The 26,623-nt window shown below is 45.5% G+C and overlaps 1 protein-coding gene across 1 annotated transcript in view; it reads right to left on the reverse strand.

The window, feature by feature from the left end:
- Positions 1-19,306: 19,306 nt before the first annotated feature.
- pcdh19 (protocadherin 19) overlaps positions 19,307-26,623 on the reverse strand; it is a gene marked incomplete at both ends in the record, with an annotated part of 60,478 nt that continues 53,161 nt past the window's right edge. Inside the window, one exon of the mRNA XM_084459451.1 lies at positions 19,307-19,875. Within this exon, the coding sequence (XP_084315577.1) occupies positions 19,307-19,875 (569 nt within the window). The remainder of the gene's footprint in view (positions 19,876-26,623) is intronic.

Genomic DNA, 26,623 nt, shown 5'->3' on the forward strand with positions numbered 1-26,623 from the left:
TGGGGTGGTTAGTGTCCTTCATAATGGAGATGGCTCTGCAGTGTGAGATGAAGAGGTCGCTGATGACACAGAACACAGCTCCACTCCCATGATCCTCTGTGCTGTTTTCACAACTCTCCGGATGACCTTCTTGTCCTGGGCAGTGGTGCTGCCGTACCAGATTGTGATGCCTCCAGTCAGGACACTTTCGATGGTGCTGCGGTAGAATTTCACAAGTGTTGCCATAGGTGTACAGTGAGAACAGCCTAGGGCTCAGACAGCAGCCTTGAGGGACTCCCGTGCTAAGGTAAAGTGTGGATGAGGTGTTGTTACTCATTCTCGCTGCCAGTCGTCTGTAAGGAAGTCTAGAATCCAGGTTCATAAGGAGCTGCCTAGGCTCCAGAACTTCGAGGCCAGTTTGGTGGGGAGTATGGTGTTAAAGGCAGAACTAAAGTCCATGAATAGCATCCAGGTATAGGTGTTCCTCTTGTCCAGATGCTCCAGTGCAAAATGTAGGGCCAGTGAGATAGCATCGCCTACAGATCTGTCAGCTCTGTAAGCAAACTGGTGAGTCAAGTTTGTACACAAACTGGTGTGGGTCCAGTGAGTCTGATATGACAGTGTTGACATGTGCCATCACTAATTTCTCATGACCACTGGAGTGAGTGCCACAGGACAGCAGTCATTCAGACTGGTCACCCTGGTTTTCTTGGGTAATGGCACTATCTTGAAGCGTGTGAGGACGGCCTGCTGTGTCAATAATGCGTTGAAGGTGTCTGTGAAGATAGGAGCCGGCTGTGTAGCACAGATTTTGATGACTCGGGGGGGTGGTATTGTGTCGGTACCAGGAGCTTTACAAGGGGCAAACCTCAGCCTCAGATAGTTGGAGAACCATGTTGTCGGGTTCCCTGGGATCCGTGACTGCTGTTCTGGTGTTGAGTGTATCACTCTGGGAGTGTTTTGTCAGCAATGGTGATTTCCGCAGGCCTTCCTTTGATGGTCTGCAGACCCGGCCACATGCTCCTGTCTGGGCCACTGTACTGGTCCGGACCCAGGACCAGCCTGGTCCTGTAGTCTGTTCTGGCCATTCGGATGGCCTTCTCCAGGGAGTGTCTGCTTTGTTTGTGGAGCTCTGAGTCGCCCAACTTGAAAGCAACTCTCCTCTCCTTAATTTCTGTGCTGTCTCTGTTCATCCAGGGTTCTTGGTTGGGGAACACCCTGACTGTTCTGGTGGGAATGCAGTTGCTGCTGCGGTTCCTAATGCGGTCGGTGGCCGTGACTTTGTCCTTGTTTGCACGTGATTAAGCCTGTTTTCAAACCACAACAAAAACAAGTAAAATATAGCTGCCACTGTTAAGAACTAGTTAGAGCTAAGCATGTTACATCCACCCTCTTCAACGACGATGCCTCATAGGGTTCCTAGGTAAGCGCGGTGAAGTGGGACACACAATTATAAATAACATGCTATTTGAAAGCCTCTCACCGATCAGTTGAGAATAATGCATGTCGGTGTGCCCTGAAGGAATTAATTTGCAACCTTTTTTGGAGATTAACTGTCCAGGCTGATTGCAGATGCATTAATGCATCTCTCTTTGGATTCTGTGTCACCTATTGATGTATGGAGCAGCCCTGACCTCAGTCAGGGATAACTCGCTTTCACTCCCAACAAAAGCAAGTTATTGTTGCATGCGAAAAGAAAAGAAGGAAATTAAAAATGTAGGCTTTGAGTTGTATTATAGGTTATAGTATGTTAAGGAACATTTGAAAATAGCAGCGCTCAGTGGAGGGGTAGTAATTTATTTGACATAAGGAAGGTAAGCCTTGGGACTTTGTCCTCCATAGTACAGTAGGTGAGTGGGAGATGTACAAACGCACATACACATACAAGCTTAGACTTTGTCAAGAGGAAATGATGTATGGTTGCCTGAGAGGAGCGATGGGGAGGGAGGGGGTTGTTCCCTCTACGGTGGGAGGTTGTCGTGGACTGAAGGCATCTGTCTGGGAGTGGCTGTAATTGGCTGCGGTGTGGCGTTGTCTCATTAATATGGAGCCCAGGGGAAGGAGACAGCCAACTTCCTTCCTCTATGTTTGACTGTTTGACTGCGTCTCCATTGATGCTAAACACGGTGCACCCGGGGCGCTCTGTGCCTGTTGCCTGCTTCGTTAAAAACCAAGAGAATGAATATTAATGTCACATGGACTGGAAGCTGTGTTGGCAGAGGGGGGTCGTCAGCCTGGGCCCGTTACCGACGTTTTGTGGTCATGCTTCCCGGATCCAATCAACGAGGTGTGATCTTGTAGTGGGATGTGCTCCATCAGCGTGCAGAGTGTGGTGGACTCCTGTTCCCCCTGTGTGCACATCTGTCTGATGCTCAAACACAGGTTGGAGGGCAGAATCATGGTGACACAGTCAGAATCAGAAACAGGTTTATTGCTAAGTACGTTTTCACATACAAGGAATTTGCTTTGGTCTGATGGTGCATAACAGCAAATGTAATGCGAGGACATTATACAATACAATATACGGTAATGTACAAGATAATACAAGTACAAAATGCAATAACAAAAGTGAACAATTGAAGATATGAAAAAGTGTTGTAAGAATACATATGAAAAGTTATGATTCTGTTAATATAGGCCTACAAAACTACAAAAGCTTTCAGACTCTGATACGCCATGTGTCTGGCTCCAGGGTGATAGTGAAGTGGATAATAGACTAGAGTGAGTACAACATTGAGATTTGATAGTAATGAAGAAGGAATGAGAGAACCCATCAATAACTTTGGAGTTAATGTTCATAGATGCAGATTCAGTGAAAATGTCAATTTTGTGAACCACCGCATACTGACAGCATCAAAAAATGGATGGAGAGAAGATAGCAGGAGGGGTTAGGTTTCCAACAACCGCTGGTGTGGTGAAGAACGGAAGCGAAGGAAAACTAATGCTGAGTATGGTTTTGTTACTGTACTTACTCGGATATACAAACACCTCATTAGGCTTTTGTGGGATAGACTGTTCCCACTAAAACTGTCTCTCTACCTCTCACCACCAGACTCCTATCCATTTGCCATGAGACCATGAATTATTAATTATAGAATACACAGGAACTCTCACGGGGGAACAGCGCTGTATAGGCTTGCTATGGAATTACAGAGGGATGTCAAGTTCAAATTAAATAGGTTTCTGTACCAACTATTCCAGGACAAAGAAACTACCTATAATTGTTTGAAGACACAGGGATGTGTGAGGCCCTAACAAGCCCTGCAGTCCGATAAGCTTCTCCCTGAACTGTCTTTGTTAATATGACTTCAATTAACCATCAGGGGTCCATCTTCTAACCCTTATATCTCATTCCTATACTGTTCAAACCAGGTGGAATACAAGGTGTGTAGGAAGAGGAAATTTATACCGTCTCTTTAGATCTCCTGTAAGTGTGAATATGAGCTGATACATTTGGAAATTCACAGATCTCCATAACCATCGCTGTTGAGTTATGACAGTCAGATGTCCATTTCAGTACACTTGCTCCATAGTATGAAACTCTTTTGCCTTTTACATATAACATTTCATATGTTGTTATTTTGTATATCCCATTCCTGTTTCTAGTTGCCCATTCTGGCAGGAGGGTACACATCTTCCCAATGGTGACCAGGGGATGATGTCACCTTAGTTAATAGGATCTGACCCCAGATGTTTAAATTATTCAGTCCCTTTTAAAGGAGAAACCTGACAAGCTCCTTAATTGATACAAACCCCCAAGTGAAAGGATTGTGGCTGCCTGGCATTGTGTGAATGTTTGGGCCCAATTCCATTGTTCTCTAAGCAAATTGGAGTTTTTAATGAGTGACCACCATGTCTCCCTCCATTGTCTCCTGCATCATTCACAGCTGGACTTAACGGTTTCAAAGGTCTAAATGAGATGAGCTGTAAATGTACTCTGTGAAGACCCTTGGTCAGATCTGTAGCCTCCGGGGGCTGGTTTCAGGTTCTTTTGCCTCTTCTTTCTCTCAGTCCCTTCTCACTGACCAATAATCAGTTCTGTTGGATTATATCTTCAACTGGAAATAAACTGGAATCAATTTCCATTGTTTGCATGGTCATCACTGTTGTAGATAAATACATAACTAACTAACCAACTAACTAACTAACTAACTAACTAACTAACTAACTAACTAACTAACTAACTAACTAACTAACTAAATAAATAGATAAATACATACATACATACATACATACATACATACATACATACATACATACATACATACATACATACATACATACATACATACATACATACATAAATAAATAGCTGTACAATACATCTTGGACACATTCAACCACTGTGTTTTCTCCATGTTTGTCCTCTGAAGGGAACCTATAGTTTTTCTTTATTTGGTAAATTGGTCCCCTTGTCAGGTCATCCAGCGCTCCTGCAGCAACATGGTGAAATCATTCTGTCATCAAAAATATGTCAGTTTTGTTTTCTTCAGAAATAATGGTACAGTAACTGTGCTCCCTATCTTCTCTCTGGGACACCCAGGCCCTCCGGAGCGCTCTGTGTTTGGGAGGGAGGACTGTGCCGTGCGACAATGAGTGCAAACTAATTTGGAAGCCCCATGATGCATTGGTGCATAAGAGTGTAATTGCCATACTCTCCCTGAAAAATCGTCAAGGACCCAATTGCTCCGCAATGTGATACATTGAGTAAAATACAGCATGGACTGGCATAGGCCTAGAGCATGGACTGAAAGGTTTGCTGTGTGTGTTTTGATTTTGCTGTTGTGTATTGACATGCACAGTAGGCAGCTTTGATCTGTTTTCTATCTTGTCAAAATTGATGTAGGACATCTAAGGATGTGGATTATTTAGCTGAATTCACCTGATTGAATTATAATGTTTGATTTGAACTCACCTGACTGAATACTACAGTAATATGTTTGCTTTGAATTCACCTTATTTAATACTAGTACATGTTTGATTTGAATTAACTTGACTGACTACTACATGTTTGATTTTAATTCGCCTGACTGAATACTACATGTTTGATTTGAATTCACCTGACTGAATACTACTGTACGTGTTTGATTTAAAAGGCATGTAACCATTGCCCAGTTCAAAAATAAGTAACTGGCTTATAGAGGTTAGCTGTTTTACTACAGTTGAATAAAAGGTATTGTGACCCCTAGAGTGACATACTAACATCCACTGGATGGAAAATATGAAACATTGACATGCCAATCATTTTCTCAGTCTATACCATACAGTACATTTGTAGCGATGTATGCAGTACATCTGTGTGTGTGTGTGTGTGTGTGTGTGTGTGTGTGCGTGTGTGCACTCTACGAATACACACGTCCAACCTTGATCGGTCAATCAATTCTTCACAATAGATAAGCTCTGTGCCTTTGATTGACGGTAATTATGAATGTTTGAGCAAATGCAACTTGGGTAGTGGAGTAGAAAGAGGCATGAGGAGAACAAATATAAAACAAATGAAATGTCAAAGCTGATACCCCGCACAAATGTAATGTCAAGGACAATACCCCGGCCTGAGCCCCCACTCACCTGGTACATCTCCCCAGCACAGTCACATGGGAGAGGGACCCGCCAAATTGGCTTTCTCTCACAGAGGCAGATGGGCATCCAGCTGACCTATAAAGACCCCATTATTTGAACTGCTGAATGAAAAGTGCCAGAGCCCCTCCAGCCCACTGGAGAGAGTTAGGGTCACTAAGTAAATGTCCCCGACACTTTTCTCCCCCGTCCCCTCCTGGCACACTGCTCTCCACTGCCACCTGGCCCTCTGCCGTAGCCCCTCCCCTCCCAGGAATCCGCCCCTGCACCAAAGTCGGAATAATACAACAACAGTCATTAGGCAAATTTGCTTTGGTGCAGGATTATGTTAATTATCGTGGAATTATCACTTCATTAAAGTGGCAGGGATAAATTATCTCGGATGAAATGGAGGAAAAATGGGAAAATAATGATTGGGCCTTAGGAAAAAAAAGTGACTACTATAAAATGTACTAATAAAAGGAAGTTAAAAAAAAAACAACAACAAATAAGTCATTTCATCCCAAAGACACAGTACTGCACAAAGCAAAAAGGCAGGAATAATGTGTTGTGTTCCCACACAGAGGGAAGAGGACCACCCAGTTCTTTCGTCGAGCTGAAGACTTTTTTTTTGCCGGAACCCTCTGCATAGCTGCTACTTTTTTCCTAGCAAGTTGTGGGTATCCATTAATCATGCCAAACACCAATTATAATGAAGGCCTGCATCAGCCCAAAGAAACTCTCTTTCCTTTCCAAACAAAGTACAAAGCTCTGCACCAAGACTGGAGTGTAATTCTGTGGATTGATGTCTCTGTAATAATGATCATAATAATGAGCATGATCATTGTTGTTGGTATTATCAGCATGACAGGCTTTGTTATATAGTCTTTTCTAGAAAAATACAATTATAGCAAGTTAAATGTCAAAGCCAGTGTATTATGAATATGTACTGTCAAATGAACCAGCTTGTCGGGGGGGGGGGGTGTCTGTGCGTGTGCGGGCATGCGTGCGTGTGTGTAGGCTATGTGTGCGTGTGTGCGCTCGTGTGTGTTCGCAAGTCGATGTTGATGATGACCTAGATGACCAAAGCTTATAGGGAGGCTGTACTGCTGTTGTGAGATCATTGGAGGAGCCACATTGCCATGGCAACTTCGGCAGGACCCATGTCTTGCCAGTATTCAGTGATGTAGTCCTACAGTATTAGATAAAGACACTGACGTACCACTGTTAGATAGACATGTATCAACCAGGCAGAGATCTGGAAGACCACCCAGCCAAAGGTCGGGTTTCCTGAACGCGTTAAGAAGCACTTAACTCCAAAGTACTTCTTAACTCCCATGCAAAGGGTTGCTTAAGAAGGGTTCCTTAAGAAGGTTCTTTATCGGGAAACCCGGCCAATGTCAAACCTTAGTACCTTTAGTCACTGTGCCCAATTCAGTGTCCTAATTGGAAAATAGTTTCTCAATCATAATAATATGTTGCATTGATTTAAAAATGTGCCAGGGTTGTTCAACCTTTGTGTAAATATTAATATTAGCCAGCTGGAAACACTCTTAAGAGAACTGCACAAACACTGAATAAGTGTGTGTGTGTGTGTGTGTGTGTGTGTGTGTGTGTGTGTGTGTGTGTGTGTGTGTTAGATTTGGTGGAATGTGGTGACTAACAGATGTGTCCTTGGCTTTGTCATCCTCAAGATCAGATGGATTTATTTAGAAACTAGGAGAAATACAATATGTCTGTTCCAAAAAATGAATAATATACCTCGGCTCGAATGTTTCAACGCCTGATTTAATGTCAGTTAAATCATATTTATCTATAGTCATAGACATATTTTTTTGTCTCACTGAACGTCAGATTGAAAGCTTGTCCTTAAACATAAAACCTTCAGGGCACTATTTGATACAACTGAAGCACAGCATTCTCCATCATTTCCCCGAGTCCCTGTGAACTAGAGACTATGCATCCTTTCTCTTCTCTATCAACTCTGTTTGAGGTGACATGAAGGATGGACTTTTCATGTATGTGACCAATCATCACTGACACAAGCATTTCTCATTAACCAAAAAAGAAGGCAGCTTGCTTCTCTGGTCAATTCAAGTCCAAATTCTGCTTGAGAAAAACATCCGCTTGATCTTGTATTCCTTTCCCGAGAGACCAGCACAATCATTGTGTCTTTTTCCGTCAGTTGTTCCCTTAGGTTTTGATTGTTCCTGCAATCATTATCAAGGAATATCTTATAATCTATGGTACCCTTCAACTATTTTGAGCTGGCCTCTGTATTTGTTCAAATTAAGATCTCGTATTGAAGTTGTCTCATTTGAGTTTCTGTTGGACCTGTTCACATATGCTTTCGTCGAATATTGCCAAGTTGAGCTAGTCAGCTATTAACTATGTGATTTGCATGCCTAGATTGAATACCAAAACATGATAGTTAATTACTTAGTGCTCTTCTTCTCGCAGCAGCTCTGACATCTTGGCAGTGTGATAGGAACCGTCTTTCACACAATGTATTCAATTTGACCTCGGATCATTCACACGTTTTCAGGGAATGAACGAGGCACCTTACACTCACAAACTCAATCAATGACAATCAGAGGTAATAGACTTTTAATAAACATCCCTGCACCTCCTCCATCTTACCTCAGTACTGTAGAAGTCCTTTCTCCTCTGCTTTCTACCTGCACTATGCTAGTCCACAGTATACCTAATCCCAGGCTAACTTCAACACTGCAACAAGACTCCATTCGATCCCTCAAGGACCCCCCTCCCCCACACCACCCCCTATTGGCAGCGCGCACTGTTCTGTAAAAACACTAGTTTGCTCGGGAAATTGAGGTGCGGGTTCGTTAGCAGCACTCCTATTCAATTGGAATGTGTGCTCCCTAGCGAGGGTGTTGGCAGTGGCCAAAGGGAGGTCTGGAGCAGGGGGAGATATTCTACCTTGTTGTGTTATAGCCTTTGGTTCAGTCTCTCAAGATCCCCACTAGTCCCTCTCTTTCCGTGTTGGTGGTATCACCCAGGCCACCGGTAGCTCCTCAGCTGAAGAGCTTAGGGGAAAACCACACACCAGGCCATTTATTTTCCATGTGACCACATCAAACAAAGCACTTTTCCCCCGGGGCTCTGTAGTATTCTGTGAAGCTGGGCTCAGCTATATTATTATTTCCCTGTATCTAAGGCTAGGCTTCCACAATGAAAACGGCTACGAAATGCTGTTTTCAGATACAGTCACCAGACACTAATAGGCTAGTAAATTCTGACCTCTGCACCTTTAATCTTTATGCTTTTTCTCCCCTTGTCATATTGTGGGGAGATATGTCTAGAGCTATCTCCGAAACGTAGGTTCAGGAGAAATCAAATGCGATTCCCTCCACCTGCTGTGCTGGAGGCCGTACACACACCTGTCCTCCAAGCGCCTGGCAAGACCTCCATTTTTTTTTATTTTTTTTTTTGAAAATTGAATTAACATGAGGAGAAATCAAGAAGCATGAACTCAATGCATGTTTGGAATGCCAACCTGTTTGAAGTGGTGGGGCACTCCCCCCCCCTCTCGGAAAGATTTGAGCTTTTCATGACACCACCTCCTAATTTGCATTTCAACAATTATATTTATGAGGAAAGATGGGAATGTATAAAGATGAAGCCTATGCATAAAGATGGGAATGTATAAAATGTGAATGTATAGGAAATAAAGATGTGAACAGCATGTTTCTCTACACACTGTGCATGTGTGCACATGACTTACAATGTGTCTTAACATCTTAAATAAGCTTAATACATTAAGACATGTATGGTGTGTCTGCATGTTACTTCTGGTTCTATGTTGCTACAGTACGCATGTATCCAGTGTTTGTGTGTGTATGTATGTATGTATGTATGTATGTATGTATGTATGTATGTATGTATGTATGTATGTATGTCCACCGTGCAACATGTTTTCCAGAAAAAATAACTTCTCACTGAATGATAGTGTACATATCACATTGGACATATCTTTAGAAACATTTCTGTTTGACCATTCTCAAGTACGGTCAAGGACTATGGATTGACCCTCCGACAGAAGAATGCCTCTCTTGTCTCTCTGTGTTCCCCCTGTTTCAGATGAAGCTCTCTTCCACTTACATCTAAGCAGCCTTTCTAATTACTTGTTGGAAGCAAAATACAAAAAAACATTTGATTGAGGTTCTTGTATTGATTACATCACACTCATTGTGGCTCAGCTATGTGAAGATTGGTTGCTTTGAATCAAATACAGAAATACTCTCTGACTGTAAAATGGCAGTGGAGTACAGTAAGCAGACTAACAGGAAGGAGGTCTTGCAAACATGTTCTCTTGTGCTGTCAGTCATGTTCATTCTGTCAAGTGTGCTAGAACAAGACCATATAGATTTTGTCCTTTCTCCTTGAGTTGAGGGAGAAATGTGCACACAAGGGAAGATTTCCAACTGCAATTACATATGATTATCATAATTTTGTCACATTCGCCGTGACTTATAGTACAACATGTTCTTGTGATCTGTGAGAGTAAGGCATTAGGTATTCCTAGCATTATTTAAATAGCTAAATCACAGTATTCAGCGTGCACCTTGCTTTTGTGATGCAGAGTAACCTGTGTTTTCAGGGGAAGGAAGTTAGCATAGATCACCGTCAGCGTTTCAAGTTACACAGCACTGTCCATGTTTGTTCCTTAACCAAAGGGCAACTTGTCTCAACCACAACAAAATACTTCTCAGTGATAAAAATACCCATTGGTTTTGACAGCAAACAAAGCTACATCCAAGTTGAAAAAACCGAGCTGTCATAACAGGCAATGGCACCGGGACACTAATTAGGAAACAAACGACACATAACAAGAGGTTGTTGTTTCTTTTCCTCCAGCCAACGTTTCATCTCCAGTGGTTCAATCACTAAAGCTTTTTCTGGCGGTGTAAAAATATAGCATCTGTAGCCCCCATGCCACTTCTCATCCAAGCGTATTTTCTCTTTTTGAGTTATCTTTATCAGAATTGGTTCAGGTGTTGGGGAATGAGAAACTGCTGTGCTTAGGTAACTTCACCACGGCACTTATCGGAAAGACTTCAAGGGATCTCAAAGTTGGAGAAAAATAAACAAGGCCACGGAAGAGCGAGCTACCAATACTATTCAAATGAATATGATCAGTTTCACGTCATGTTTATAAGCCTATTGATATTAATAACAGTTTTTCAGTATCATAAAAAAAATATCTTTCTATATTCTGTTAGACATGCTAAAGGTTCATATAAACACAAGAATGAAGAATTGTGTACAGTAAGTGCATAATATATAGTATAATATGTCCACAAGGTAAGGCAACGACATCCCAGCATACCACATTTATGTTACCAGATTTATGTTCCAATTGAGTACGTCCACCACACTTCTCATCTCCGCTGTGTCCAGATATATGACAGTAGTTATTCTGCCAAAGTGCTTCCCTGCGTTCATGTGCTCAGCTACTAAGTACTCATCATGGAGCACCTGGCAAAAACCATTGTCAGTCACCGAACTGCCTCTCACCATGTGGGTGACATTACCGTTCACCTACACACAATGGAAACAATACCCTCCACTCCAATACCACTCTTCAGACTAACCTTGGTCTGTTCGCTGAGGCCCTCAGCCCTGCATAACAACTGGGATAATTAATAAGGGCATTGCTTATCATTGTGAATGATGCTGATTGTTTTGCGTGCATTATGTGCCAAGTACGTACAAAAAATAAGACGACAGTGGTGAGACATTAGCAGTTTCATTCGAAATAGCCGCCGAAACAGAATGGAGTCTAGAGGACAAACAGTTTGTGAAGAAGTTGCATATTTCCTAAAATTCCATTCCCTCGTCTTGCCCCATACTTCAGTAACCATGAGAACTGACATTTAAAGTGACATGCTCCTGCGATTTTAGCTACCCACAGCACATTTTGGCCTCAGATTGGACTGCAATCCATCTTCCTGAATTATCGTAGTGCTGGAACAATTGATCCGATCATTTTAAGTTGGCTATATATTCGTGTAAAAGTCTGCTACGGAGAGAGAGAGAGAGAGAGAGAGAGAGAGAGAGAATAATATATTTAGACTGGGTAGAGTTGCGACAAGGGATTACAATTTATATCTCATCAAGTCCTTTGTTCAAGTAAGTTCTTTGATCATTTGTGCCATATGTCTCAACTCCTACTGGATCACTTGAGAGGCATATTTTCCACCTGCCGTCTAAACTCTGGTAAACTCTGGTAAACTCTCGCCTTCTCTTGTCCCTTTTTTTTTTTTTACCTTATTAGGATCAGTGAGGTCAGCTAGCTTACCTGTGCCAGAGTAAAATAAATCATTGGTAGGCGGGGAGTTTAGGTCAACTAATCAGCCCTCCGATAATGCATGTCCGTGGAGAGGGCTGGGGAGATTCATTACCCTGCTAGCGCTGACAATAATGGGAGCTTTCAAAGGCCACACTCTTTCATTCCTACTCCCTGCTATCAGCGCTTTTATCCTCCAGAGAGGAGGGGTCAACAGCCTCTGTTCCCCGGCCCCCGGAGCTCGCGTCCCGGGCATTAAGGGCTGAGAGAGGTGTCCGGGTTCAGGCTCTGATTGCTGCCGGAGATGGCAGGCTGAGTGGATGCGGGAGCTGCTGGAGGAACAGCCAGTGGTCTTGGGAGACGAACGAGTCTCAGAGTGCTGATCCCAGGTCACTCTTATCAGGGCATCTCTAATGCTTATGATATCATCTGTCTAGCATCACTCCTAATTACAGCCGGCTGTATGGAGGAATGCGGTATCTCTGGTTTCTGTGTCACCACGGCCCTGCAATGCGCCATGAATACAAGCCATTGTCTGCGCCACTCAGTCCAAAGGCCGATCAAAGTTCTTTTGTGACTTCCACAAAGGGAAGTGGCCCGGTCCATTAGATATGGAGTAGAGGGTGGGAACGGAGAGGGTGATCTGTCTCCTCCTCACTGACGACCAGCCTCCTTCTCACAGTCACAAACAATGAGCGATCTCTTTTGACACCACTATAGTGCAGAGCCTGCTCAAACCATGAGCACAAGGCAAGGCAAGGCAAGTTTATTTATATAGCACATTTCAGCCACAGGGCAATTCAAGGTGCTTTACATGAGACATTAAAAGCATTAAAACAAAAAGCAAGACATTATAGACATTTAAAACAAAAGGCAGGACAAATTAAAAGCATTAAAACAAAAAGCAAGTCATTACTAAGCACAGTGCCCTGTGTCCGGCCATTAGGTGGAATATAACATCGTGCCCATACAGAACGGGCCGACATTGCTGCGTGGAGCTTTCACTGCAAATCAAAATATATGGACAGATATACTACATACAGAGATTCCTGCCATTATAATGACATTGACGAAAGCGTTCGGGTCAACTGGGCTTATTATGGAAATAACTCCTGACCACTGAACAGGATAACTTCATGTTGACATTTGTTCACAGCGTGCTATATCTGTTATGACAGTTTAGACAAATGGTCGAAGAGAACACTTTAGTACTGGGCCCTGGCCAAATCTGTTCATCTAAAGAGTTGCTGTTGATGCTAGCTATCTTAGCTCGCATCTGTTCATATCTGCCCTGTTTATAAATGTAAATCAGTTTGCCTATCTAATGTTTGCTCCTCAAATATCAAAAAATTCCCCCATGGAATACACAAACTGTTTTCACAGTGTTGTAGCCAGGACCCGTGGTGATGAGACCATGACATATTGCCCGTCTGACACTTGGGTCGTAGTGGCCATTGGGTAGCATGCCTGTTCGGTACGGGCCTAAACAGGCGGACATTTTGCAGAACCGCTAATCTAAACAGTTTCAAACTCGACACCTGCACTTCCTTGGGTCAGGAGCAATACACCTGCTGCATATCAATTTACAGTGCCCGCATCTCGAGATAACTGTGATACAGACAGACAGACAGACAGACAGACAGACAGACAGACAGAATTTCCTATCATTATAGTTAGAAGAATATGTGACAGACTTTCACTGCGTTGTGTTTTTCTTTGTCACTCATTCCTTTGACCCATGTTGAGGGATTGTCCAGGGCGGGAGGCGAACCTACAACATTGTGCTTTAAAGTCGGATGTGCTAACAAGATATCCCTCTCGGCAGGGTTGTTAGCACATTCTTTATGCTAGGGGAGTGAGTTTCACTACTTGACGACTACTCTACTTTAGCCTCCTCATTACATATAGTTAGATGTATCTCAAAATGGCTTCCCTATAGTGTTAGCTTCCTAGTTCCATAAAGTCAGAGCAATCTGAAAATAGCTACTCACTCATATTCTACCTGTATCCAGTGTTTCCGGGGCTAATATCCCATTCTCTGGGCACATCACCTTCAAATGACTGTGACTTATACATCAGTGAGAGCTCTGCCTCATCCACTCCTGGGTTGTGGAGCCACATGCAGGTGGACAGTCTGGCTACATGCAGGGAGGCCGGGGCGACAGGGTCGATCCGATTACCCTCCCACCGGGAGCATAATGGCCTTGCCTAAAGGTGAGGATCTTAAGACCTGATTATTATCTTCCTGACACTTCCCTCCCCTCTCCCTTCCTGCCTCTCTCCCTCCCTTCTACCCAAACCCCTAACATCGGACTCGGTAGGTAGGAACACTCGCCGCATGCTAATACGAGAGACGCCTTGTTGCCTCTCCTTAACCGTGCTAACCGATGCTAATTAGTTTTTGATCTGTAATCATATTTTAAAGGGTAGGGAAAAGGACGATTGCCAAAAAAACGGAGGCGAGGATGTTTTTCTCCCCGGTCGAGCCGTCTTCTCCGCCGCGCGTCTCTCATGTCTGGGCCTCTGCTCCTCTGGTGGGACTCCTGCTGAGATCTGACTGCAGAATGAAAGAGGAGCAAGGGGGGGGGGGGGGGGGGGAGTGCCGGCGGACGGCCGGCCCAGCCTCTCATTTGCATGCCTGAGACGGAATGAGTTTGGCAATTAGCGGGGAGAACTGTGGGGGAGAAAAAGAACATTAGCTTGAGATATTTATGGCCCAGTCAATGAAATGGACCTCCTTAAAGCAACTTATTGTGCCACTGGTGGTCCACTGCTGGTCAGACACAGCTTGTGCCTTTGGGACATACTGAATAGCCCATGCATCTGAATGGGCTAAATGGCTCCATTGTCCCTTGGCTGAACACAAACATGAGGTCCCCGCCTCTTTTTTGGTCCCACAATAAACCCAGCGTAGCACACGGTACTTTATTGTATCCCCCTAATTTAGACCGAAACAACAAGTCCCGTTTTCCTCCCGGAGACTTCTAAGAAACCGGGATTGGCATCCCCAGGTGTCCGAAATTGCTTCAGTAGAGCCTTTGAAACATGCCTTTGCTGTGTGTGTGTGTGTGTGTGTGTGTGTGTGTGTGTGTGTGTGTGTGTGTGTGTGTGTGTGTGTGTGTGTGTGTGTGTGCGCAGACATTTTGTGGCAGACATTTTGTTTGCTGTCTGCCGTATAATCCAGTGGTGAACCGACGGTGCTCCCAGCCGGCTCCCAGCCGGGTGAATAGGAATTGTGGGTCACAATGAGGCCTGTCCCTCCACAGGAGCAGCAGCTGCACGCCTTTTGATAGAATGAGGTCGCTACAGCAACAGAGATCAGCGGCCCTGATTGAGAGAGAGGGGGAGAGAGAGGGAGGGAGACTGAGAGACGGAGAGGAGGAGGATCGCTCAGAAGGACAGATTAAAAACTGTTTTGTATTGAAGGAATGTGAGGACCATGCCCCCTTCTGCTCTTTTCAATGCATGTCTGTGTCAGAAATAAATCATTTTAATTGTTCTCAGATTCCCCTCTCGCCATTTTGCAAAATGATAATTGCAACATTAATAGGATGTTAATAGGACGTGTGTCCTGGTAACCTTTGATATAAATCTTACTGTGATGAGGGACTCTGACCTACAGGAATCAGAAGTAATTAAAAATGACTAGACAAGTGTCATTTGTACAATGCTCGGATTACGAGCATATCCATCCATTGTGCAATTGCAAGTAATGGCTGAACAGTTAAAAATCAACGAGGTTTGCTTCACGTGTGCTTCTGTTATCTACTGTGCTACTTAGCCAGTTTGTAATGCTAATGAGAACGGAGACTCTTTGATGTCCATGCTTTGACCTCAAATTGCAAGTAGTAGCCCCAGGTAGGGGGGGAGTTTGTTATGGTGGAACTGGGGGTCTTGGAACTTGATTAGAACAGCTTGAGTCATTGTGATGGGCGGGGCCGAGCAGCTGCTGCAGACCGTACCCTGGAGGAGACCTTCGCTGGAGGAAACCTGATCCCCCTATTAGATTAATGGTTGCGTTAGTGAGCACATTCGGACCAACTTTCATGTTTGCTCTACCAGAGGGGAGAGGCAATGGCAAATTAATTCGAGAAATAAAACCACCCGCCACCCCACACACACACACACACACACACACACACACACACACACACACACACACACACACACTCCTCCTCCTCTTATCAGCGGGTGGGGCTCTGCAGTCGCTCTCTACTTCTCCAGCTTTCCTCCTGGAACATCTCTGGCTCCGCATACATTCACTCCCCGGGTTGCATGCAGAGATCCATTCTAACTCAGTCAAGGAAGCGATCTGTAGGAGGTGAAGAGTGGCCCCTACGAGTGAGGATGTCAGGTGATGTCAGATGAGGGGGCGGGTGAAGGAGCGAGGTGCCGCCCACGGCTTTTTGTCTGATCCCAGAGCTCTAGGATTTCAGTCCATCAGAACCTGCTAATCAATCACTATTGCATCAAAGTGGGGGATTCTGTCCTAATGCCATCATGTTCTTGGCTGTGAGCGAGTTACTCACTCATCAAAAGTGAGTTTCAACGGCAGGTGTGATGGCTCCACTCAATCGGCATCTAAGGGAGAATTGGGGAATGTGAAATGTCTCTGAAATGGCATGTGACCCACTCCAGCAAATTAAAAGGGCTCGCCATCAGAAACCGACACTGGCTGGAACGTTCCAGAAAGATGACTTGGCAGCAGCGGTGGGAGGTGCGCTCTATTGGAGGGACTCGCATGTTCCATAGGCGGTCGGGAGACCTTGACTTCACATAGCTCCTTATAAAGAGAGAGGGACACCAACGCCTGTCTGGAGTGTTAATGGCAACTATGAGTTGGGAGGAACAAAAAACGCTTCATTTAAATTTTTATCGTGATCGATGTAAAATCACCACTCCATGACCATGCTGTATAGTACAGTTTCCAAGGAAGGTTTCTCGCAGATATGCAGATCACGTTACAGATTTTAATTAATTATGGAAAGACAAAAGATAATATAAAAAGGGTTAATTGCAATATGCTGGGTGGTAGTCATGCTCATTAATTTACAACAATGCACACTCCCTCCTCCTTTGAATGTGCGTATATTCCATTATGAAGTATTTGATAGTAGTTTTGAGATGGGTGTTATCAAGACAAATGACTCGCACATCTAAGAAAAGCACTGAAACAAAGTGGAGAACATTTAATAGTTTAATAATAAGCTGCTGTATACATTCAGTGATTATTCCGATTTTCATGTTGCCAGAAGCCATGGGTGAGACCAGCAAAAACATTCAGCTACAAGATCTATTTCGTTGTAATGCAGTTTGTCCTTTTTTCATTCACATTTCTCCATGGTGTACATAGTTAACGGCAAAGCAAAAGAAAACCTCATTGCTGATCTGCAATACGGCTCCTCAAAGGCCTTTGTTACCTCATACACACGACTCCACCCCGTCGCTGTCCTTCCTGACGGAATGTGGACCCCGCTCGTGTCACTCTCTTCCCAAGCTCATCTTTGAAATCAATTCAAAGCGGAAAGTGCACGATGACAAGGCTGTTGAACAAAGCTAGTCTGCGTCTGTGTCTCTGTATCCCCGGTGTGTAAGGTGAAGTTTAGCATCGCTGTACTCTGGTACTATTAACAGCTTTGAGGCCAGCAATTCATGGGGACTGCCTGATTCAAACAGACACACAGATATAGGTGGAATTATCTCTCTAGTTTAAACACTTAGCTTAACCTTCCTTCTCTTACTTAAATATTAAGATTAAGCAACAACCTGTTATCTTTAAGGTTTTGTTTGCGTCTTTTTTGGTTTCTTTTGCTATCTCACTCTACGCTCATTGAACTGACACACTACTGTTGGTGCTGAAATTGCTTCTTTTTTTTTGTCTTTTTACATTTTCTATTTGCCCACACAGAAACTTGATGGCACAAGAACCGACCAATAAGAAACTCTTTACAACAAGGTAGACTGCAAGTCAACAGTTGCCAGGGGTAACACGGTAAACAAAAGAAATCCAAGTTCATCTGAAAATGAAAACGAAATCTGAATCAATAAAAAAGCCAAAAAAAAGATCAAATAAACAAAAGCAAGTTAATTTCAAGTATAACTTACTGACAAAATAACTACACAGCATTAAATATTCTCATTATACATTTTAAATTATTTATAAAATATATTTTGGCATATATGTTTTTTTCTTTTTGTGTTTGTGTAACAAACGCTACTGTAGCTTCAGTTGAACACCAATGTTTATTTGTCTTTCTTTTTTTTTTTACTCTCAAAACAAAACATTAAAGGGATTGTCACATAACAACAGGTTATTAAAAATGATAATAGTAAACCCTATACAGAGTTTCACATAGCAAGACGTGAGTGACGATCCCTTCTATCCTAGCCCCATAGTCAAAAGTCAGAAAAAGTACAAGACCAGAGCACAAAGTTCTAATTTGTGCTCCACTGGCTACAATCAAGAGTGGGCAAAGGAGATTTTCAAAAGCAGTCTTTTTTTCTTTCATACAGCTCGGTTGAAAACAGAAGGATCTGCCGGTCCTGCTTCCAGTGTTCATGGTGGCATGGCAGATAGGGAGAGTTCATTTAACTCCATCTGTGATACAACATAAATACTGTAAAGACCTCTCAGTCTGATGACACTGCTATGTCCTCCGGGGTACTGTATGCAGAGAAAGACTCTTATTAGACAGAAGGGGAACCGAGAGCGGGTTGTGTGGAACTCTCCCCCTCTCTTCTCTGCAGAGTTGAAGAACTGTTGAAGGAGCAGAAAGAAGCAATGCTTCCGACAGTCTACTCCTCAGCGTGTCTGTTCTGTTGCCATCTGTTGCATTGTGGGAGCTCACTCTACGAAAGAACGAGCGGGCGTGCAGCTGAGGCAAACTGCAAACCGTCGAGGCGAAGAACAGTTCATTGGATACAAAAAAAACGTTCAAAAGGCATAACTGTACTTAGAATCGCCACCGTTTAGGTGTCGGAATAAATCTCTGCGGTTGTGCTCAAGCCAAAGGGCGCGGCTTGGGCACGCCTCGCGGCCTACCGGAGGCGGACTGAAGAATAGAAAACGGAACGAAAAGCAAACGAGAAAAAAGTACCGCGACTACAACAAAGCCACATCAACAGCCTCAGCTCTCCAGCACATAGCAAGCTCAGCCTACTCCAGCTCCTGGTCTGGCCAGGTACCTCGTACCTGGGTCCTTTGGAACTGTATACTGTGCTGGAAATGTGTGTATATGTGTGTGTGTCTCTCTTTCTTTCCACGGATTGACTATCTCCTATGCACACACAGCTATTGCGAAGTATATACAGTATATTTATATATATTTATATATATATACGTGTTTACACTGTGTGTGTGTGGTTGTTTGTGTGTGTGCGTGTGCGTATGTGTGTGTGCGTGCAGGTGTGTGCGTATGTGTGTGTGTATGCGGCGTGAGGGTGAGAGGAAGGGAGCCCGCATTAGAGCACGATGTCCTTCAGGCGCTTGCTGCTGGGAGACTCCTTGTCACGGCCATCGTGGAGCAGCGTGTTGATCTCCCTGACCGCCGGCTCACTGTCCTTCCCCTCCGGCTGCCTCAGCAGACTGTGGTTGGCGATGCGCTCGGCGTCGCGGCATTTCAGAGTGTTGTAGGCGGACGACGCCTTGGACAGGGGGCTCTTCAGGTGCATGGGGGAGGTGATGGGGCTGGCCGCCTCGCGCCCGTTGCCGGCCTCGCGGACGGCGCCCCCGTTGGCCTTGGGGCTGCACACCTGGGACTCGGCCGCCCGCTTGCCCTTTAGCTCGGCCCTCTCCGCGCCGTCCTCGGGGCCGTCTTTACCGAAGGTGGCAAAAGTCCTTTTGGCGGTCCCGGTGCCGTCCTCGTAGTGGGGCACGTCCACGGTGGTGGCCTCGATGGACAGGGCGATGACGTTGCGGCCGTGCTCGGGGGACTTGGCGCGGGCCGGCACCGCCATGCGGGGCATCCAGCAGCGGTCAGAGTGGCCCAGGATACGACACTCCTCCTGGCAATGGAAGCCTTCGCTGGGGTCTGTGGACACAGCAGGGGGGGGGGGGGGGGAGGGGGAGGGAACGAGAGAACAGAAGGAACCGTTAGGTTTGTCCGTTAAACGGGCCTATCCTCACACCGATTTAACTCATCTGCGCTCACTTTCACGGGCATCACCGTGGTTTGTTGGGGTTTTCATCTTCCCGTGTCAAAGGAGTGTGTGTGGCGGGGCTGAGGCCAAGTGTGTGGCAATCTGAACAGCCTTCGTTTATATATTTTCGTGGGCGATTTGCTTTCTCTTTCATGTATGGCGTCCCCGCTGCTACACAAGACTCTCCTCCTGCAGTCTTGTCATTACTTCCAGACGACTAGAGCTGGAAGTTTGAGGCACTTCTAATGCGCCAATTAAAGGATGTATTGTTAAATCAAAAGTCCATTTTCAGCTCACGCATAATTGTTTTTTCCATAGCAACGCTTAACGAACGGAGAGGTTTAAGTAGCTCAATCAGATATTTCACTGACACCACCAGATTGCGGCGGTATTGTCGCCTGGTTCATCTCTCTCTGTCTCTGTCATCTGGTGCCCCAGTTATAAATATGTAATGATGTTTTAACGCTGTTGAGAGAAAAAAGATTTGTCTGAGTCAGTATTACTACGTACACTACTCAGGCTTTGTTGTGTCGGAGGGAAGGCTTTCAATGCTATTTCTGTCATCGGGACAACGAGTCAACAAAAGAAGCAGAGTGCTGTTGTTCTTTCTGTTTTCCCGGTTCTATTGTCTAAGTGTGTGCGCTCAACGATGATTCTTACAAGGGTTTTTTTGTTTTTGTTTTTTTATTCAAAAGACCTGACCATACTAGGAGCTTGAAGCCTTTTTGGATCCGTACATATTTCACCGTGCCAACTGCTAACCCAAGAAAGGGTATTCTAATTTAGACGCCATGTTCATCTATCCAAACCACATAGCCACAAAGCAGGCGAACACATTGAGCCTATTCATAGCCTGACCTTAGAACGATAATGTGGCTTTTTCTGTGATTATTTTCGATCTATTTCCAATGGCAGAGTAAAGAAAGTGGATATCTAGACGACCATTAACTGTTTTCACAGGAGCAGTAATCAGTGGTGAGGACATCGTACGCTGCTCTGCCTCAGCGTTGTCTCTGTCGGCCCCCTTGTAAAAGAATCTGACACACAGATGTTCAATGACACATTTCTAAGCCTCCCTATTGGCTGCCACCCCTGAGGGCAAGAGGCCCTCTCTCCATACAAGAGGCCCAAGGTGACGGAGGGTGGGGGGGGGGGGGGGGGGGGTTGCTGCCATCGACCCCAGTGAGCGCGCTTGCATCTGGCACTCTCGGCTTGACAGATCACCTAATTAAAATCACTAATTATCTGTTTTCTCCCTTCTTTTCTGCTCTCTGAGGGGCACCTCTGCCTTGGGCCAGGGGATCGATATTTAAAGATCGCAGACAGGCATGTCAGGGGCGGGCGTGCCAGAGCCGTCTCCCTTAAACTGGGGTCTGACGAGACTGACGGACGAACGGGTGACTGCATGACTGACTGGCTGAGCTCGTGGGCCATTTGAACCCAGCTATGTCATATCTCGGGGTTGGATTAGGGGACTTGGTCATGGCCAGGGACATTTGAGCACTAAGGCCAAGCAGGCAAGAACCATGCGACCAATGTCAATTCCATCATGAATGTTTCATGGAGGGCTGTGGCGAAGGATTACCTTGAGCTTTGCGGTGTGTGTGTGCATGTGTATGTGTGTGTGTGTGTGTGTGTACGTGTGTGTGCCCAGTCTTCCCTGTTATACACACTCGCACAGTCACACACACACATACACACACACACACACACACTTTACCTTCACCTCACACACACACACACACACATGCACACACACACACACACACGTCATAGTCAATCCCGCCCATTCTCACTCTCACTGAAAAATGGCAAAAAACATTTATGATCATTTTTATGCAATAAAACATCAAACTTGGATGGACTGCAGTGACTCAAGTGGCTCAAAATTGTCCCGTAGTCACCAGGTGAACACACACAAATCCACATCTTGAAAGGGCTTTTCATCACCAAAAGTCAATGTTATCACCATGGCAACAAGGGCTACACCATTATCACTAGAGCACCTGGCGTTCCATAGTCTCACTTCCAAACGTCATCTTTCATACCGAGATCCTCCTCTCTTCCGAGGGACAGGGATTTATCAGCATCCCCCAGATCAATACCAATTCCTCTAAATAGATTTCAAGCGTTTCACTACAGCCTGAATGGTCTTGGGGCACAGAGAGACGTATTCAAGCCCGTATGCTGTCAACAAAGCGGTCCCATGCACACGCCGCGAACATCCCCTCGCCGCCCTGGTCGTCAGGGGGTCTCCGGGGGATTGATTGGGCGGTGAATTACCCAGCGCTCGCACATCCTGCCTCTGCTTAGAACCGCAGCAAGCAGATGTCGTTCTCAAAGACCCCCAGGAAGAAAATACAGAGCACATTGACAGGGGGGGGGGGAAGAAAAAAGGCGCTTCGACCTCGCGACAAAGCTCAAATCTCTTCGCAGCTAAATGTAATGGTAGCAAAATTAAGCAATTAAAGGCTCTTTACAGCCCTGGCAAGGTTTGAACGGGGAAGAGACGAGAGAGCGGGGCAGAGAGGAGCTCCCCCCTGCTGTGAATGTCTACTGGAAGTCATCAGGAAAATAAGCTTGGCAATTAGTTCCGGGAAGAGTCTTAAAAGTACAGTAGTGGAACAGTATATGATATGATTATATATTTCTTTTTTCATGTCATGCACCGAAGTGCCCAACCCACATGGGTTTATAAGACATCGAACGTACATAACAAGATACAGATCATTCTCAATGGCATTAGCTGACACCACGGCTTTCACTTTTTATTATTTATTTATTTTTTATCCTTTTTTTTTTTCCATCTAAAACAAAGTGCGTGGAGAGAGTGAGTCAAGGTTGCAGGCGCTCAATCACTCACACAGTTTATATCAGTGAGAACATGTCCTATCTAGGAATTAATACCTATTAATTACTGAGTGAGATCCGTCGGGAGATGGAAGCTGCCTGTGTCTTTCAGTGTTCCACATTTGAAATAGAAACAAAGTTAAATGATGAGGGAAGGGAGGGGGGGGGGGGGGGGGGGCAGTTTCAAGTCCCTCGGCACTGCTGACAAAATTGGAAATGTTGTGCTTTAATTCTGAATGAGGGTTCAAAGAATACTAAAGGCTTTGGGGAGTACTTTAAATATGCATGCCCTGAAGCATGCGGTGTTGGCGACGAATAAATATTACCACTTCAAATGCAACTCCTCCCAATTCTCCTGATATTATTCTGTCATGTTTGGCTTCTTGGAGTTACCTGGCTTAACACCAGTTTCCATCAGCAGGGGGGTCCAAGCCCACCTGTTCAGCCGGTCACTTCTGGTTCTACCAAGAGTCCCACATTCCGCTCGGCTTCCACTACCTCAATCAGAAAGTGTCAGAACCTGAGGTCACCACAGATAGGAAGTCAGCATGTGGCTTCATGAAGCTGACACCGCCATCGCTCAGTCTCTCGTCGCGGCGGGCTCCGCGCTGTCGTGACCCCCGAACGCAGTCACGCACCGGAGGTGGCTCTTGTTTGACACCGGGGGTAGCGAAAGTGAGAGAATCAGCAGACTGGAGCTGAGGGGGCGAAACCTCCACAACACACACCCAGAGAAGGCCTGTTCGCCGGTAAGAGAGCGCTCCTTTAAAGTCACATCTCTAGAGGCATTCTGGGTTCCGCTTGGCAGCCGGCGAGGTTCGTTCGTTCGAGGTTCGCTCGCTTTGAAAACAGACATGCGTGTCCCTCCACAAGTACAGGACAAAACAATGACGTAATCTCCCACAGGTGGGGGGACCAGACCAATGTAATGTCCTAAAACCGGAGACAGGCTTGACTAGAAGCCCAAGGCTTAATTCCCAGGCCCTTGATAGGAGCTCATGTTCTGGGAGAGTTTCTCACTCATTTTCTGTGGGAAGGCTTAATTGCAGCCATAGGGCTGTGGGGGAATCTCACCATGACACCATTCAGTCAGTTTGGCTTTGTAGCATGACAAGCCCTAAAAAAAGAATTTGGAGCAGACGGTATATATAAAAAAGTAATTCTAGTTAAGAGGCGGTACATGGAGATAACTGGAAATACTAACCTGGAAATAGCACCCTTTTAGTAGAAATGCATGTTAAATAAATAGCACCCTTTTAGTAGAAATACATGTTAAATAAATAGCACCCTTTTAGTTGAAATACATGTTAAATAAATAGCACCCTTTTAGTAGAAATACATGTTAAATAAATAGCACCCTTTTAGTAGAAATACATGTTTGCGGATCAGGCTCTCTTGTGTCGCATTGCGATACTGGGATTTTCAAACCAAAGCTCTTTGGCGTCGTGTCCACCCCGTCATCACCCCCTGGCGTCTTAGTCGCTGAGACAATGCATCCGCTGCCGGTCTTTGTGGATACACAAAACAATCAGCTCCGGACAGGGAAAGGGCAAAAAGCCGGCGAGGGCTGACATTCTGTTTGTGTCTCTTTCACTTCGCCGTGCGAGCGCCGTGCTCAGAGCTGGCACAGAACACAAGCGCAGCGAACCAGGCCTCTGTACCCGCTGACCCCTTTTAAGGACAGACTGGCGGCAGGCTCTCTGTCACGGCCGGGTGACATCACTCTGCCCCGTCGTCCACCGGCTACGACCGCCGCCGCGACGCTCCGATCTGATCTGCGCCATTCCGCATCTGTGACAGCGGAACTGCTGCTTTCTAATTGCTCTCCATATTAATTTTCCATCCTAGCACCCACATACCAAATTACAGAGATTACATCGTAATAGTCGTTACAGCTGCTGATGCAGAAGCTAGTGGACGAGTCAGAGAGAGAGAGAGAGAGAGAGAGAGAGAGAGAGGAATTTCAGAAACATCTCCAGACCCTTCTGAGGGTCTAATTGGCTCGGTCGAAAAATAAAAGGGGCGGGACTCGGTGTCTTGTCAGCTGTAGCTGGTGTACGGCTGCAGATGCTAGGGGCCGGCGCTACGGCTCGGCACGGGCTTCGCCAGACAGCCTCCCCCCGCTACCCGCCAGGGAGAGTCCGAGCGCCGCCGCCGCCGTCATCCCCAGCCAGCCAGTTCAGTGTGCGGGTCGTAAATCAGCCCTGAGCCCTGGCTCCTGCGGGAGGGTAAGATGGAGTGTGATGGTCTTGTTTTTACAAACAGTGGAGGGGCACCCTTACCGCGCCACGCGGGCCATCATTCTCCACGCTGCGGCGAGGCCGCACCCCCCTACTCCCAGCAGCATCTGGTTCCCTCACATCAACCCGTCTCTCCTCCTCCTCCTCCCCTCCCATCTCTCCTTGGCTGGCCTCTCCTCTGTCCCCTCCCTCCATCCCTCCCTCCTCTCCTCTCATCTCATCTGTGTCTTTCAGCCATGTCTCATGTAGTACATCGGCTTAATTAAATATATCATCCCGAAAAATCTATTCACCTTTTTTTTTTTTTCCTGTGTATCTCACCCTCCAGACTTCCACTTCCTCTTTTAGCCAGATATGAATTATTAAGGAAATTAGGCTCTCTGGGCGATCTTGTTAAGGCTGGTGTATGGACAGCCGACCGGGGGGGTTTCATGCTGCCTTGCTTTCAATCCCTGAACATTAGTACCAGTCAATTTATCAGGCAGTGATTCAGTATCTGGTGTGTGGAGAGCTGGCGAGCGCGTCTGTCCGTGGCGAGTCACAGGCTACTGACGCGTTCGCCTTGTTCTCTCTCCTTCCATCCAAAAAACGTTACCGGAGCATCAAGTCACGTACCACCCGTCTCACTAACAGCTTTTTTCCACAGGCAGTTAGGCTGATGAATCACTGATGTTCCTACTTTTGCTCTATGCACTTTAATGTCTCTTTGTAATGTCTTAATGTCTTATTGTCGTATTTCGTAGTGTCTATAGTATCTTAATGTCTTATTTTGTGAACATCTCCTGTCATATTGTTGTAATGTCTTACTGTCTTATGTCTTAAGTCATGTCTTGATGTCTGAGAGTGCCGGGCACAGTGCATTTCATTGTATTTTATAAATACACATGACAATAAAAGCCTTGAACTTGAACTCTATCTGCGATCGACGCCACACTGCCAGCTCTCTAGCATGTACCGTACCGCACAGCCTTTCATTAAGGACTTTCAAAATCCGACCGGGTGAATCATGCCCAAATCGGCGTTGTGTTCTCCGCCCCGCCCCCCCTCGACCGCCCCTTCCCTATACCGCCGACCCCATCATCCGGGCCGCCGCGCCTTTTCGGAGCGGGTCCTGTTTAAAGAATGAATTTCCAAACCAGTGTTGACAAACAATGCAGTAGCTTCTAAATTGGTACAAGCGGCATCTGTTTAACAGATGTGTAACTGCGACGGGAGAGAGAGAAAGAGAGAGAGAGAGAGAGAGAGAGAGAGAGAGAGAAGATAAAAGAAGACATTTGCTATGCTTTTTTATAAATCATTTTGTCATTGCGCCGCACTGTTTTCTTCGAGGGAAGAAAGGCTGGCCAATGGATTGCTTGATGTAGCCGTAACGAGGGGAGCTGGTTGACACACACACACACACACACACACACACACACATGGGTGGGCTGGTTGCAGCACGCCGCCAACACAGACTAATTCTATTTGTCTGAGAGGCATCTTTCCACACCTTCTCGTAGCGTGCTTCTATTCTAACCACCGCTGGCAGCCAGAGGTCACTGTGCCTGGG

This window comes from Borostomias antarcticus (genome assembly GCF_949987555.1).
Source record: "Borostomias antarcticus genome assembly, chromosome: 28".
Classification (NCBI taxonomy): domain Eukaryota; kingdom Metazoa; phylum Chordata; class Actinopteri; order Stomiiformes; family Stomiidae; genus Borostomias; species Borostomias antarcticus.